Source organism: Phascolarctos cinereus, unplaced genomic scaffold (assembly GCF_003287225.1).
Source record: "Phascolarctos cinereus isolate Bilbo 61053 unplaced genomic scaffold, phaCin_HiC Scaffold_4;HRSCAF=312, whole genome shotgun sequence".
Classification (NCBI taxonomy): domain Eukaryota; kingdom Metazoa; phylum Chordata; class Mammalia; order Diprotodontia; family Phascolarctidae; genus Phascolarctos; species Phascolarctos cinereus.
In genome coordinates, this window is record NW_027555847.1 from 537,808,103 (window position 1) to 537,825,025 (window position 16,923).

General features: G+C 35.0%; 1 protein-coding gene across 2 annotated transcripts in view; it reads left to right on the forward strand.

Annotated features, from left to right (window-relative positions):
• Nucleotides 1-16,923, forward strand: part of CNDP1 (carnosine dipeptidase 1) — a 69,416-nt gene that overhangs the window by 30,737 nt on the left and 21,756 nt on the right. For both annotated transcript variants that reach the window (XM_020997633.2, XM_020997639.2), the window contains exons 2-5: nt 1,309-1,437; nt 3,430-3,579; nt 8,156-8,318; nt 14,185-14,273. In XM_020997633.2, coding sequence (XP_020853292.1) covers nt 1,309-1,437; nt 3,430-3,579; nt 8,156-8,318; nt 14,185-14,273 — 531 coding nt within the window. The remainder of the gene's footprint in view (nt 1-1,308; nt 1,438-3,429; nt 3,580-8,155; nt 8,319-14,184; nt 14,274-16,923) is intronic.

A 16,923-nucleotide genomic window follows, 5' to 3' on the forward strand; every position in this document is an offset into this window, starting at 1 on the left:
AACTCTCTTAGACAATAAGGTGCAGAAATTTTCCATTTGTATTAATGGAGGTATTTTCTTTAAAGGGAGTTTCCTTCATAGGCCTAGACTTAAATAAATAAACAAATAAAGAAAAACATATAGAGACAAATTAATGGATAGAAAGATAAACAGATAGATAGCTGGATGGATAGATAGATGGATAGATGGATGTAGGAAGTAGGCTCAAGAAAACTGGGTTCTGTTTCTGACTCACAAACATACTGTATACTTTCTTTCTTTCCTTCCTTCCTTCCTGCCAACTCCAAGTTTCTATGAGCTTATGATTCTAAAACACGTAATTAATAACATCAGCTTACTGTATGTGTGTGTGTGTGTGTGTGTGTGTGTGTGTGTGTGTGTGTGTGTGGTGTGTGGACCTTCAGAAAAAGGATAAAGTGGGCCTCCCTATGAGATTGTCCTTTGGATTTTGCCTTACCTGCTCATCACAAGTTTGATAACTCTAGTCATAATTTCATACCGGAGCATTCTAAATGCTATGCTTAAGGAAGAATGTAAGAAGAGAATGAAAACTTCAGGAGGACTGCAGCTTGCTTTTCAGTGCTCACTGCCCCTCCTTCCCACCTTCGAATTTAAAAGGTGCTTAATAAATATTGATTGAATGAATCCTCCTATATAGGTAAAGAACCCTTTTACAATCTGAGGATCCTGGTCCAGACCTTAATTTCAGATGCTTATCTGTGTGTCCTGGAGCAAATCACTTAACCTCCCAGAGGCGTTGAATTCCACAGCCTCTGAAGGTAGCTAGGTGGTGCAGTGGATTGAGGGCCAGGCCTGCAGGCAGGGAAATCTGCATTTAAATGTGACCTCAGACACTTACTTATTAACTCTGTGACTTTGGGCAAGGCACCTAATCTCTGCCGCAGTTTCTTGGATTGTAAAATGGGTGTTATAGCACAGTGCCTGGCACGTAATAGGTGCTATATAAATGCTAATTATTTATTGTCATAATAATATTATTGTTATCACCATCATCACCATCATCCCTTACACCTTTAGAACCATGATCTTGTCATCAGGGTAGATACTCATACCACTCAAATACATTGCAGTCCCCACTGCTCCTCCATGTACAGTCTTCATGAATTGCTTTGGCTAAAAAAAAATCTTCTTGTGAACGAATGAAAGTACATTCCTAATTCAGTGACTTTGCATTTTAGCCCAATTGTTTCTTTAGCTAGGAGAAGAAAGATCTTTAATTATGTGAGAGATTAAGAGTAAATGTTCTTGACTTTATTTTGAACTGACCTTTTCACCTTGAATTTGCAGGCCTCCTCCATCTTCACAGTGCTTCTACTTCTTGAAGGCGGCTTGTTCTCCTCTTCCTCCCCTCCCTCCTCCAGAATGCTAGAGAATATCTTCCAGTACATTGATCTTCATCAAAATGAATTTATTCAGGTAGGAATAAATGTTTATGCATAATTTAAGAATTTACCCCTCATGTGAAGAGGGGGCATAGTCAGTGATACCTTACCACCTTTCTCTGAAAGGCAGTGTGTCATTGGAAAGAACACATTTGGAATCAGAGGACCTGGGTTCAAAACATGGCTCTGTCATCCTTGTGACCTTAGGCAAGTTATTTCTCCTCTCTGGGCCTAAATTTCTCTGTCTGTAAAACAAGAGGGTTACAGTAGATGGTCTCTGAAGTCCCTTCTAGCTCTAAATCTGGGATCCCATCCAGATGAGGAAACAAAATCTCAGGACACCTAACACATAGCTAGTAACTGTCTGAGGGAGGACTAGAACTCAGGTCTCCCTGGTTTTTAGTCCACTATTTTTGTATTTGACACTGGACTGCTGTTTATCTGTAAAACAGAGCCACCTCGTTTTTTACTCTTAAGTCACAAATATGAATGTGTGACTTAGAAGTCCAATCAAGTGACTTATCTTAATTTTTCTTTTCACATTGGATAGTTGAATTGGTAGCAAGACCTGTTTGTTAGAAATTTTAATGGAGATTTACTGAATAGAATTGCATTAACAGAAAAGTGTCCCAAGTTGGATTTTGAAGTCCAAATATATTTTTCTCTACTGTTGAAAATACACCCAGCCTTATAACAACCTGATAACAGCAATAATGTTAATAAACAGGGAAATCAGAAAGGCCACAAAAAATTCAGGATAAAAGTCTACCTTTGAATTTCTGGTCAAAGAAAGTATATGTATAAAACAGAATTTGTTCCACCAGTGAGCAATTGCACTCTCTATTAGAAGTGGGTCAGTAAAAGCACGAGCAATTTTATCTAGAAAGATCATGAATGGAATGTAAGATGTAGAATATTAAGGCCAAGAGTCCAAACCAATCTTTTTTCCCCCCTAAGAAAATCTTTTAAATAAAAATGTAGATTTAGAAAAAAAAATACCATAGCATAAATATCAGTTAAAAAGTGCAGAAGACCAGAGGTTTAATAGGCCATTTCATACCAAATCAGAAATTCAGAATCATTGAAGTTTCAATGCAAAACAACTGGATGTGTAACTGAAAGAAAGGTAGCCTGGCCTAGTGGTTGTAGGGCTATCCTTGGAAACAGACACATCTGGGTTCAAGTCCTGCCTTCAACAGATATTGATCATGGGACCATTGGATAAGTCACTTAACCTCCTAGTATACTTGGCACCTCTCTAAAATTCTAAATGACAAACTATCTCTATATTAGTGTATGTGGAGTTTCCACACTAGAAAGTTTCCTACACCAATGAAATCAATAAAAACAAAATGCCTAAAAATCCCTTTAGGGTCCTTATTGTTTTAAACAAATCTAGTGTACTACATTCCATGATGTCCCAAGGGAGCATAAGGGCCAGCTGTAGCCAAATACAATTAAGATGAGAAAAAAGATAAGGCCACAGCATGAGCATTTGCCAGGAAAAGCCAAAAGAGGGAAGGCTAGCTGGTCTCATGAAAATCCTTAAAAACTCTAAACAAGAAACAAAGATTCACTCTTCCCTGGCCAATCTGTAATGACTCCAGAGGCCATGTAGAACTGATTAATTCCTGATAATGTTAACAAAAAGGAAGGTGATGGTGGTCCCTTGACATTTTGATCTCATGAAATAAAAGGACAAATCCTTATTAGAAAGCTCCCATATTCCTGAAGATCTTAATAAAAACTGTACATCTCACAGAAATAACTTTTAAGCACCTTTTTTCCTTTGGCCAATAGTCTCATTGGATAACCCCAAGAATAACTAATAGTTTGCTAGTTCCTCTCTTATCTTCCTATCATGTGATTATAGTTTGCTTGCATTTAGACAAAGGGAAAAGAAGGTAATTTGGTAAGTTCAAATTTGAAATATTCCTGAATACTTGAGGAGCAGATTTCTTTAGGTATTGCTGCCCTTTCCCCTTCCCCTTTCTCTACACTAACTAGATCACTGACTTCCTTATAGTCACTTAAGGAGTGGGTGGCCATTGAGAGTGATTCTGTTCAACCCCTGCCTCACTTCAGACAAGAAATCTTCAAAATGATGGATATAGCTGCAGACAAGCTTCGACACTTAGGAGCCGCTGTAGATTCAATAGACATGGGACATCAAGAGGTAATGTGTCTTATCTTACTTCCATTAACCATTGAAATTCTCTGTCCTGCAGTTGATTATCTAATTTCTAATGGAGGTAGTGATGTGCCTTTTTAGTATTTAGTATTTAGTATTTTTTCCTTCAATATATTTGTCCTATTCCAGTTTACTTTATCCTATTATCCTGACTAATACCATCTCACACCTATCATATTAACTAACACAAAAGAAAAGGCAAATGACAAATGCTGGAGGGGATGTGGAAAACAGGGGCACTAATGCATTGTTGCTCATGGAGTTGTGAACTAATCCAACCATTCTGGAGAACAATTTGGAACTACATTCAAAGGATTGTAAAACTGTACTTACACTTTTACCCAGCAATGCCACTACTCAGCCTGTATCCCAAAGACATCAAAGAAAAAAAAAAAGAAAGAGGAAAAGGACCTATTTGTTCTAAAGTATTTATAGCAGCTCATTTTATGGTGGCAAAGAATTGGAAATTGAAGGGATGCCCATCAATTGGGGAAGGGATGAACAAGTTGTGGTATTTGATTATTGATGGAATACTATTGTACTATAAAAAATGACAAAGGGGATGGTGTCAGAAAAACCTAGGAAGACTTATATGAATGGATGCAAAATGAAGTGAGCAGAACCAAAAACCATTATATATAGTAACAACATTATAAGTATAATCAACTGTGAAAGACTTAGCTACTCTGATCAATGCAGTGATCCATGACAATTCCAAAGGACTCATGATGAAAAATGCTATCCATCTCCAAAGACAAAACAGATGAACTCTGAGTACAGATTGAAGTATATTTTTTCCACTTTATTTTTCTTCCCTTTTTTTTTTGCAACATGGCTAATATGGAAATATGTTTTGTATGACTTCACTTATATAATGGGTATCATATTGCTTGCTTTATAAAAGGGTAAGGGAGTAGCTAGAAGGAGGGAGAGAATTTGGAACTCAAAATAAAAAAGAATGCTAGAAAAATAAAATTAAATAATTAAATAATTAAAAAAAAAAGATGTAGACTCTTCCAGCTACAAAGCCAATGGAAACAGAAACCCACTGATAAAAAAAAAAAATAAAATTAATTAAATTGAATTCTACCTAACCCTGAATGTGACACTTAGCTAAAATGATGATTTCATGAGGATGCATGGTCTCTCCACCAGAGAATATCATAATCCCTCTATTCTTTTTTTTCTTTTTAAAGCTTTTAGGGGCAGCTAGGTGTCACAGTGGATAGAACACCAGCCCTGGATTCAGGAGGACCTGAGTTCCAATTCGGCCTCAGACACTTAACACTTACTAGCTGTGTGACCCTGGGCAAGTCACTTAACCCCATTGCCTAACCAAAAAATTTTAAAAATTCAAAAAAAGAAAAGCTTTTACAAAGTAATATTTACTTTAAAGATGTTAGAAAAACAAAATTACAAACATTTACCCCTAATCCTTCAGAGGTACACTCTCCTCTATACCACTTCACTCTCTGGGAAGAGTGTGCTTACTCTTAACAAAGTTTCTACATAGCTTTGGTCCCACCAAGTTCATATGCAGGTGTGGTGTGACTGCTGGATATGTCCTTATTTCAGGGCTGGGTCCTGAAGGTCAATTCCAAAGGCTATTCTTTGATCTTTGGGGCATCGATGCTGAACTAGTGGCAAAACCCAGCATTGGTTCAGACTCCTGACCTTTTGAAACTAATAAGATCAGCAGTTCCAGTCCCTTTACCTAAAACAGTAAAGAGCAAATACAAAGACCAACAACTCAGATCCATTTCATGGGACCACATGGGCTCAAAGGGGAGAAGGCCCAAGGCTTCATCCTAAGATCTCTCATTGGACATCATCTGTTAGAGTCACACCAAGAACAGATTTTTGGTTTTCCTTTAGTCCTCTGTGGAGGAGCCATGTAATGTTCTGAAGACCTCCCTCTGTGTTTTGTTTTGTTTTTTCATATCTTGAGGATGCTAATGTAGCACTTAAGCTGTCCATCTTATCTCCTAGTCTTTTTGTCCCTTTATGATTTTGTGTCATTGATAATATCTTTTGTCCCCATTCTTATTTATATAAGTCATCAATGACACAAGTCTAACATATGTCTAACATGTATTGCCTATGGCCTCAGCCACATAAGGATTATGAGAGTTTATGAGAGAAATGGGGATGGTTAGTTAGAGTCTTTAGGTCAATTTAGATATAGTCATTCTTTATACTATCAGTCTCATTCCTACCCTGAAATCTTTACTTTTCAAGTCATTCTTCTGTTTGAACTAAAATGCATGTAAATTACTCTAGATTCTATGCATGTAAATTACTCTAGATTCTAGACACTATTTTAACCTTTCATGTCATTAGAAGAATTAAAAGTTTCAATCATAAACGGCAATCTTAAATCTTAAATTCCAACCTTTGTTTTGGGATCAGTTTGACCAAGAGGGTTCTGGACATTTATTGATCATTGGAAGGTAGGTAGTGCAATAGATAGAGCACTGGACTTGCAGGAAGTAAGGTGAGTTCAAATCCAGTCTCCAACACTCCAGCTGTGTGACCCTGGCTAAGTCACTTAACCTCTTTTGCCTCAGTTTCCTCATCTGTAAAATTGGACAATAATATCATCTATCTCCCAAAGTTGTTGTGAAGTTCAAATGAAATAATAATTGTAAAATGCTTAGCATATAGTAAGCACTATATATGTTAGATATTATTAGTTATTCTTATTGATCTCAGAGCAGTTGACCTTCAAAGACTAATTGAAGGGAATGAATAAAAAGCATATTACTTGTTTGTATGTTGAAAACACTTTACTTTTATTTAAATTTTAAAAAATATTTTTATTTATTTCATTAAATATTTCCCAATTACATGTAAACATTTTGACAACCATTTTAAAATTTTGAGTTCCAAATTCTCTCTCTCTCTCTCCTGCCTCTTCCCCCCTTCCTTGAGAAGGCAAGCAATTTGATATTGATTATATATGTGAAGTCATGCAAAACATATTCCCACATTAGCCATACTACAAAAGAAAACACAACCAAAAAAAAAAACCCAGAGTTCATCAATTCTATCTCTCTCTGGAGGTGGATAGCATTTTTCATCATAGTCCTTTGGATTTGTCTTGGATTATTTTATATTATACATCACAGTGGCTAAGCCTTTCACAGTTGATCATCCTTACAATATTACTGTTACTGTGTAAGCTCTTCTCCTGGTTCTGCTCAATTCACTTTGCATGAATTCATGAGTCTTCCCAGGTTTTTCTGAAAGCATCCCCTTTGTCATTTCTTATAGCACACTAGTATTCCATCATAATCATGTACCACAATTTGTTCAGCCATTCCCCAATTCACAGACATTGCCTCAATTTCCAATTCTTTGCCACCACAAAAAGAGCTGCTATAAATATTTTTGTATGAATAGGTCGTTATTTATTTTCTTTTATCTCTTTGAGATACAAATCTAGTAGTGGTATTGCTGGGTCAAAGGGTATATGGAGTTTTGTAGCTCTTTGAGCAGAGTTCCAAATTGTTCTTCATAATGGTTGGATCAGTTCACAATTCCATGAACAGTGTATTAGTGTCCCTGCTTTTCCACATCCCCTCCAGCATTTGTTACTTTCCTCTTCTGTTGTGTTAACTAATCTGATAGGTGTGAGATAGTATTAACTAATCTGATAGATATTAGATATTAGGTGGTACCTCGAGTTGTTTTAATTTGCATTTCTCTAATCAATAGTGATTTAGAACATTTTTTCAGATAACAATTGATAGCTTTGATTTCTTCTGAAGATTGCCTGTTCATATCCTTTGACTATTTATCAGTTGGGGAACGACTCATACTCTTATAAATTTGACTCAGTTCTCTATATTTGAGGATTTTATCAGAGAAACTTGCTGTAAAAACTTTGTTCCAGATTCCTGGAAAACATTTTATTTTTAATAAAGTTTTCCCATAACTTTCCATGAAGAGGATCAGTCATATAATATACATTTTAGAGACAGAAAAACTAGCAAGACATAATGGTATATTCCTGTAATCTCAGCTGCCATAGGGTGGCAGACCTCTTGAGCTTTAGAATTTTGAGCTTCAATGAGCTATTCCAACCAGGGTCTGTCTAAGTTCAGCATTAATATGGTGACCAGGAAGACCAGGAAGAGAGAAGATGGGAGAAGGAGAGAAGCCCTGGATTTTCTGAAGAAGGATAAACTGGCCCAGGTCAGAAATGGAGTGGGGCAAAACTCTTATTTTTATCAGGTGTGCTTCTAGCCTGGGTAGGACAGAGAGACCTATTCTTAATATTAAAATGAAATAAAATAAATGGAAAAACCAAGACACAAAGAAATAATTATCGGCTATACAATAATTCAAATTATATGAGACTCCCAATCCTATATTTCTAGCTTCTCTGGAAGACTAATACTATTTCTTCCTTCTTTTTATAATTATGCTTCATTTATTTATTTATTTTAATGCTTAGAAAAAAAATTTTTTAATTCCAAATTCTCTCCCTCCCCCACCCATTGAGAAGGCAAGCTATATGACAAGACTTGTTTTAATGTGTTCACTTGTATTTCTGCAGCTACCTGATGGGCAGAATCTTCCAATACCTCCCATTCTTCTAGCTGAACTTGGTAATGATCCAAAGAAACCCACAGTGTGTTTTTATGGTCACTTGGATGTGCAGCCTGCTAAAAAAGAGGATGGGTGGCATACAGACCCCTTCACCCTGGTAGAAGTTGATGGTTAGTACTTTGTTCATTTTTGTTTCTTTGGCATAATTATACTTCTAAAGCTAATTAGTTGTTTATATAATTTAAAGTGTTGTTCAATTTTGTTGACATTATCATTAAAATTCTCATTATCTTACTGGCTTCTTTCCAGTGAATTGGTCACTATCCCAAAATTATCTACTTGGAAATATCTCAGAAATATTTGATGAGATTTCATGTAAGATGGTAGAACAGGAGCCAGCTGTGCCTAAATCACCTCAAAGAATTAGAAATATTGCCCAACCTTCTCTATATTCCATCAAAAAAAAAAAAGAAGAAGAAAGCAAAAACAAATTTGCAAAAATTACTAGGGCAGTAGAGTAGCAGCAGCCTTAAATCACTTTACATACATTATCTCAGTTGATGTTGACAACTGTGTAAGATTAATGTATGTATGACTATTCCCATTTTAAAGATGAAATAGACTGAAAGGAGTTGAGTGAATTGCCCAAGGTCACTCAGCTGTTGTATCGGAGATTGGATTGAAATCCAGGCCACTCCTGATTGCAGTTCCAATGCTCTTTTTACTACTGGAGGAGAAATATTATTACCACCACTGCCTGTAGAGTCTTGCTGTCCTAGAGTTCTTGAGCCTGTACAGAAGCTTACATCTCCAGTTACTGGTGCACTACCTCCTTTGACGTGCCAAATAGCCAAACAGAGCCATTTGTAACTTACCATCTCTCTGACTTTTTGAGATGTGAGTCATGAATTGCTGAGGCCTTTCCTCACCCCTTCCACTGCAACACATACTGACCCGGGTCAGTCAAGCATGAACTCAGAATGGTTGCTACTCACATGTAAGCTCCAAAAAGGCACACACACACCCACACACCACCACCACCACCACCACCACCACCACCACCACCTCCACCACTACCACCAGCAGAAGCTAGGACATCATTCTAATTTCCCAATCACAACACTCAGCCTGAGCTAAAGAGAGTCTCCAATATCTCCAGTTCCTTTTCCAGGTGGGGTCCTAGAACAAGATTGATCCAGGCCTCTGGAAGACACTTGATACCTTACTAGAACAGAGAGTATTCTCTCTATCTCTTTCCAAAATATCAGACTTGATAAGAGGGACATCTCCTGACCCCCTTATTTTCTATGCTTGTCCAAAACCTGAAGAAAAACTTGGGCTTTCTTCCTTACTCTAATCAATAAACAACAAAACTAACATACCTATAATATAATAGAGTTGAAAAAGCAACTAAATGAAAAAAAAAAACCAGGAGCAAGTAATAGTTTCAAAAGAAAAAGAAGAAGTAAAAGAAATCAGTCAATTGAGTTCATAGATACCCAAATTTAAAAATAGCCACTGCATTCCAAAATCTAATTACAGAAAACTTTCCAGAGGGGAGAAGATAAAGCAACATTGATGGTATAAACAGTACAGAGGATCCCAGCTCGAAGAAATCCTAACGAAAATTCCATAAGGTATATAATTGTTAAACTACAAAGTTATAAAGACAAAGAAAAAATTCCCTAATAATTGAAAAAGAAAAATGAAATTATACTTCTAAAATACAAATTACAGCAATATCAGACTTTCTAAAAACTAAGACAAATTTTGAAGATACATAAAGATATTTTACATGTCCAGAGGGCCAGTGATAAAGAATGCTAATTCCCTGCTGACAGAAAACAGAACTCAAGATGTAGAAAGAAAAATATTTTTTAACACGGCCATGTAACAATATGTTGTGCTTAACTATGCATATTTGTTGCAAGAGTTTTGTTTTCCTTTTCTTTTCAGCTGGAGAAAGGTATAAGGCAGAGTAAATAAGTGCACATTATTGAGGGGGAAATTCAAAAATAAAACTGTACTCTAAAATCACATACTCTAAACATGACTATTAAAAAAAAACAACCAAAAGACTAGTATTAATTCAGGAAACATAGCACATAGCTAAAGTATAAAAAAATAGACAATTTAAAGGCAATAGATTATTATCTACAAAATTATAAATTGTGAAAATTGACAAAATAGAAAATTAATCATCCAAATCAAATAGGACGGAGAAAGAAATAAGATGCCATCAAAGAATTATACTACAAACAATACATTGCCAAGATGATTCATAGGTCAATTCTTTCAAACTTTCCAAGAACAAATTATCCCTACATTACATACATTACATTATTTACAAATGCAGAGAATGCTGGGATACTACCCAATCCTGTTTATGAAGGAAATACAGAGTTGACTTAAAAACCTGGTAAAAAGAACAATATAAAATAAAAATTATAGCCCAATTTCCCTAATGAATATAGGTACAGAAATGCCAAATAAAATATTAACATCAATATAGCAATATATTTTTAAAATTATACAACATGACAAAACAGGGTTTATACAAGGTATGTAAATCTGGTTCATCATCAGAAAAACTATCACATAATGCAACATATAAACAAAACTATTCTTTAAAGTTTTACAATCATATTAGTAATATTTGCTCATAAAAATAATAAAACATGTAGAAATGGAGGGATTTTTCCTCAACATAATAAAAGTATCTACCTTAAGCCAAGAGTCGACACAACATAACAACGAAAAAACAGAAGTATTCCTACCAAAAAAAGGTACAAAGCAAGGACGTCCACTTTTATCACTTTTATTTGACATGGTTTTGGAAATTCTAGTCATTTCAATAAGACAAGAAGAAAATTTTGGAAAGGAATTACTCAAAATATCATTATTTTCAGGTAACATTGGTCTACGCGAAAAGTCCAACTGTCTCAATCAGAAAATTAATGATAACAATACACAAACTCAGCAATGGCACAGAATTCAAGATCAACCCAGGAAAATCATTTGAATTTTTATTTGCCAGCACTAAAAATAAAGAATATATCATAAATATGAAACTCAATTTATAATAACAATAAACTGAAACATATTTGGGAATCAGCCTACCCAGAAATATGCCATATAAAAGGACAACAATATAGCTACAATTTTGGAAACAAAGGAATACCTAAATAATTAGAAATCAATGTTTAGAATGGGTCAGATTAATATAGTAAAAATGACCACAATCTCCAAATTCACTTACAAGTTTAATGAAATACCAATCAAAAGAGCAAAGTGCTTATTTATAGAAATGGATGAAAACATAATAAAATGTATATCGAAAAACAAATAGGCAATAAAATCAAAGGGAAGGCTAGGGGGAGAAAAAGGTAATATTGGTAGTTATACACTCCCAGACTTTAAAACATATAAAGCAGTTCTCAAAACTATCCAGAACTAGATAAAAAAAAAAGATCAGTAGAACAGTTTACAGATACCAGATATCCAACCAAATATACATAAAATACTAAAGTTTGATAAACCTCTAGCAGACAAAAACTGGGGAAATGGCTCATTACTAATAAATGGACTTGGAAAAGTTGCTTAGTAATTTGGTGAAAATGGATTTAGACCCATGCCACACTGAATTCTAGCTGGGTAATAGACTTAAGCATACAAAGAGAAACTATTTTAAAAGATAGAAGAAAGGGACATTTATCAAAATTGTGAAGGGGAAATGATATTTCTATTGTCAGAGGGACTTATTAGGTAAGACAAGACAAATGTGTTTTATTACATTAGGATAAATTTTCTGTACAACAAAAACAATACAAAGAAAAATAAAAGTAACAGACTGGAAAAATACTTATGGCTAATATGACATATAAAAACTTTACATCTAAAATACATAAGGAACTATTAAAATTTTCATAGATCCAGTTCAAAGTATATAAATGGTCAAAGGCTACAAAAGGGCAATTTTTAAAAGAGGAAACATAAATTGTTAATAAGCAGTTGAAAAATGCTCAACTTTAATAATTAAAAAGAATACAAATTAAAACAACTTTGAGATAACACCTCAAATTGGCAAAAATAATTAAAACATTAAAACTCAGTGCTAGTGGGGTGGTATACAAACTGGTACACTCATTAATTGTTGAAAGAATTTGAAACTAGTAGAATCTTTTCAGAAAATGCTCTAGCAGCACACAGCAAAAGTAACAAAAATAAATATGCCCTTTGACTCATTTATCCTAGTGTTCAAAATATATATCATAACAGTATTATCACAAAAGAAAAAAAGCTATTATGTTAAAGATTTTTACAGTAGTGTTATTTGTAAATTATAAAAAAGTAAGAAAGGCTGGAAGGAAGGAAGGAAGGAAGGAAGGAAGGAAGGAAGGAAGGAAGGAAGGAAGAAAGCAATCTAAACAAGAATAGTTAAATAAATTGTTATACTCATGTAAAAGAATATTATAATAAAATTCAGATTAAAAAGTATAAGGAATATAAAGAAATTTACAAAGATCTTTTGGAAATAATGAAAAACAAAAAATATCAGATCCAGAAAAATACAAAACTTACCATAATCACAAAAGGGATTAAAAAAAATGGACAATAATGACTGAATCCTGGTGGAAATTGTAAAAGGAGTGACTGAAAAGTGATGATATTGTATGCATTGAAATTAATTTATTTAAATGAAAATAGTTGCAAAGTAGGATTAATTGGTTGTATTGATCTTTCATATTAAGTTTATATAGGTATAGGAATTGGACCTGTGATTTCATTGTTATAGGTAATTCCCAGCTTATAGAACTCTCTCTACCAATTCAGGTCAACACCTTCTCTGCAAGCTAGTCTTACACTTGCCTAGAGTATTGAGGAGCAGCTAGGTGGTACAATGGATAGAGCGAGCTGGGCTTGGAGTCAGGAAGACCTGAGTTCAAATCTAGCCTCAGACACCTACTAGCTGTGTGACTCTGGACAAGTCACTTAACCCTGTTTGCCTTCGTTCTTCATCTATAAAATGAGCTGGAGAAGGAAATGGCAAACCACTCCAGTATCTTTGCCAGGAAAACCCAAATGACTTCATGAAGAGTTAGACACTACTGAACAAAAACAACAACAAAGCACTGAGAAATTGTGACTTGCTCAGAGTCACATAGCCAGGATGTATCAGAAATGGGACATGAACCCAGATCTTCCTAGATCCACATCCAAGTCACCATCCTCTATGCCATGCTGCCTTTTGAATTTTAGAATTCATTAAAAAAAGAGAAGTATTTGACTTTCTAAGAATTTACAAAAGATGATATGGTTCTACCCCACCCTCCAAAAAGGAATCTAGTCTTTGTTATTTATGACCTCATTTATGTAAAATAAAATTTATTGATGACTTTTGTCTTTATTAGATATTTCAGCAAATATAATGAATAGAAATGTTATTTCACCTCCAGCCTATCCTTTCCCCTCATCAGATCATTTGGTTTACTGCTACTGATTTTCTTTCATTTGTCAAAGAGGCTATGAGCTCTTGAATTGCTGGATGGATTAACTCACCAGTAAGAGGACTTCTCAATTAATGGTGGAAATGTCTTCCTGTTTAAAAATTCCAAACCAATAATTTATATTTTATGACGATGAAGAAAAAAAAACAAATTGTAACGAACAATTGAGAGGGACTGGGAAATTTTTCATTCATTCTTCATTTAGTTGCAAGTTTTCAAAATGACAGATTATATGATATTCAGTTACAAATATACAGATCTCTTCCAATAAGCAATGGTCATGGAGTCAACCTGTTACCAAGCCACTGTGATATACATTGTCTTACATTGGTCACTCATCAAATGAATGTGAAATTTGTGTTCATGAAATGTACTTCGCAATTTCAGAACAAGATTTGTTCAAAGCTAAAATGAAAATGTGCTGTTAACATAATCATTCATCATGTTAAATTTGTTTTGAACTTCTTAAACTTAGCAGAAGTTCAAAAAAACTGTTATGATCTTTTTTTTTTCCTTTTCCCACTTAAAGGAAAACTTTATGGACGAGGAGCAACAGACAATAAAGGACCTGTTTTGGCTTGGATTAATGCAGTGGGTGCCTTCCAAGCCCTCAACCAAGTATGTCACCAACGCCCTATGGTATTGAATTTAAAAGGATAACTATGAGTAGAAAGTGGTCATTAGCCTTATGGAAATAATAATACATTCAGTCACAATAGATAACTGAGAAGTATGCCTGAATAAATAAAATTAAATTGAAGAATTTTTTTAAGCCACATTTAGGTGGGATACTTCTTAGGTAGGACTGTGTTTTATTACTCCTCAGATACATAAATACATAATGTATGTATATATGCATACATAAACATATATATATATATATATATATATATATATATATACACATATATATATATATATATATGTCTCCACCGGCCTATTTATCATTTCAAGCCATCAGGGAGTATTATTTAGCAGTCATTTACTGTCATTTACTGGGAATAGGGTAGGTGGTTTCAATCTTTTTTTCAGTCATGTTTGACTCTGTGACCCCATTTGGGGTTTTCTTGGCTGAGATACTGGAGTGGTTTGCCATTTCCTTCTTCAGCTCATTTTATAGATGAAGAATGAAGGCAAACAGGGTTAAGTGACTTGTCCAGGGTTACACAGCTAGTAAGTATCTGAGACCAAATTCAAACTCAAGAAGATGAGTCTTCTTGACACCAGCCTGGGTACTCTATTCACTGTGCTATCTAGCTGCCCAGGGCTAGGTGATATTCAATATTTAAAGGACCTGAAATTTCATTGCTATAGGTATACTCTTGACTTATAACTACCTGATCACTTGGCAGACAATCTTTGAGAGATACTATGACTAAAAAATTAATCACCTTGCATATAACTTGGTGATGAATCTCTCTGAACTTTATTAGACTGGTCCTTGGATCATAGAATTACGTTGGGGCACTGGGCAGTACTCACCTTTCTACCTTGGTAGAACATGTGAGAACCTGCTTTGTAGTAGTATAACCTTAAAGAACCCAGAGTCAGTACCTCCACATCACAATAAGGTATTGAAGTAGAGATTTACAGGAAGGCGTTCCAGTGTAATTGAATCCTAAAATGAAAAATTATAATATTGCTACTTTGGCATCTTACTAATGCCTCCCAGAATAAACACAGTTCTCAGACTGACTATATGTCCATAGACTTTAGATACAGTTTTTGAATCTCACACTGATTGGGTAATTCTGTCTCAGAAATTCAACAAACATTCTGCTAGGTGTTAAAGGAGAGACAATTTAGATTAGACAAGACCTTTGCCCTAAATCATTTAGTCTGTGGGATCAGAACATCATAGATTTAGGGCTGGAAGGGACCTTAGAGGTTATCTAATCCAACCTCTCATTCACTGTAAAGAAACAGGCCTAGAAAGGTCAAGAGGCTTAACAAGAACTCAGATTTGAACCCAAGCCCTCTGACTCCAAACTCAACACCCTTCCACTGTACCATGTTGTATCTCATAAAGAGATATGCAGATAATGAGACACAAAAGTTATAGTTGATATCTTTATATTCTTTGTATATTATTTTATTATATTAGTAATGCTGTTTAGTGTGATTGTAACAAACAGAAATAGCCATTTAAAATCTTTAAGCATTATGTCATTTGTTTAAGAGTAAACGGATCACGAACAGTCAATGCTTATAGGTATCTGCTACTTCAGCTTAATTATTCTTCTTTCTTAGCGCAATACTTACCTTTCTCTCCACTCTAATTCACATACGCTAATGGAGATGTGAATTGGAACCAAGGCAAGCTTGCTATCAGGCAAGCTCTGGATTCAATTTCTGCCTCTAATACCTATAAGCTGTGTGACATGAGTCAGGTGATACAGTGGATAAAGTATTGGCTCTGAGTCAGGAAGATTTGAATTCAACTCTATTCTCAGAAACTTACTAGCATATGTGACCCTAGCATGTAAGTTAATATCTGCCTCAATTTCCTCATGTGTAAAATGGGAATAATAATAACACCTATCTCTTAGAGTTATTCGTGAGGATCAAATGAGATAATAATTGTAAAGCATTTAACACAGTGCCTGGCACATAGCAGACACTTAATAAATGTTAGTTGTTTTTAATAATATTTTTTATTATTATGCCTTGGTCAACTTACCAGAACTGTAAGTTGTAGAAAAGGTTCTAGGATGCATTATTAGACAGAGTTCCTCCCTAGAAGTTCCCTAGTCTGGTGAAATAACAGTTGTGGGTTGATTGTTTTTTTTTTTAATGTAATACAAATTGGAATTCTCTGGTATTAAAAATATGTACACTCATAAAACATAATATTTTAAAATGTCCATTGTTGTAGCCCATCCCTTTTCTCTTCCTATCTCTGCCTATCTTGTTTATTTATAGATTTAGCTCTGTTTGGAAGAAGCACAGAATGACAAAATTATAGAATGTCAGAACTGCAAGGAATTATCCATCTAGTTCAGATCCCTCATTTTACAGATGAGAAAACTGACTTTCACTGCTGTTGAGGAGAAACCCAAGCTAAGTTGGGTCTAAAGTCCAGGATAACTCCCAAGATCATGGGTACTTCCAGCTCCTGTCAGGGATTCCAATGGAGTCCATATTGCCAGGACTCTTCCAGTGTTGAGTAAAACACTCAGGGTCAAACTTAGCAGGAGAGGGGCTATCCCCTCCCTATATTCTCCTGCACTCTGGGCTCAGACCCCATAGGTCCACTGTGGTCCAGCAT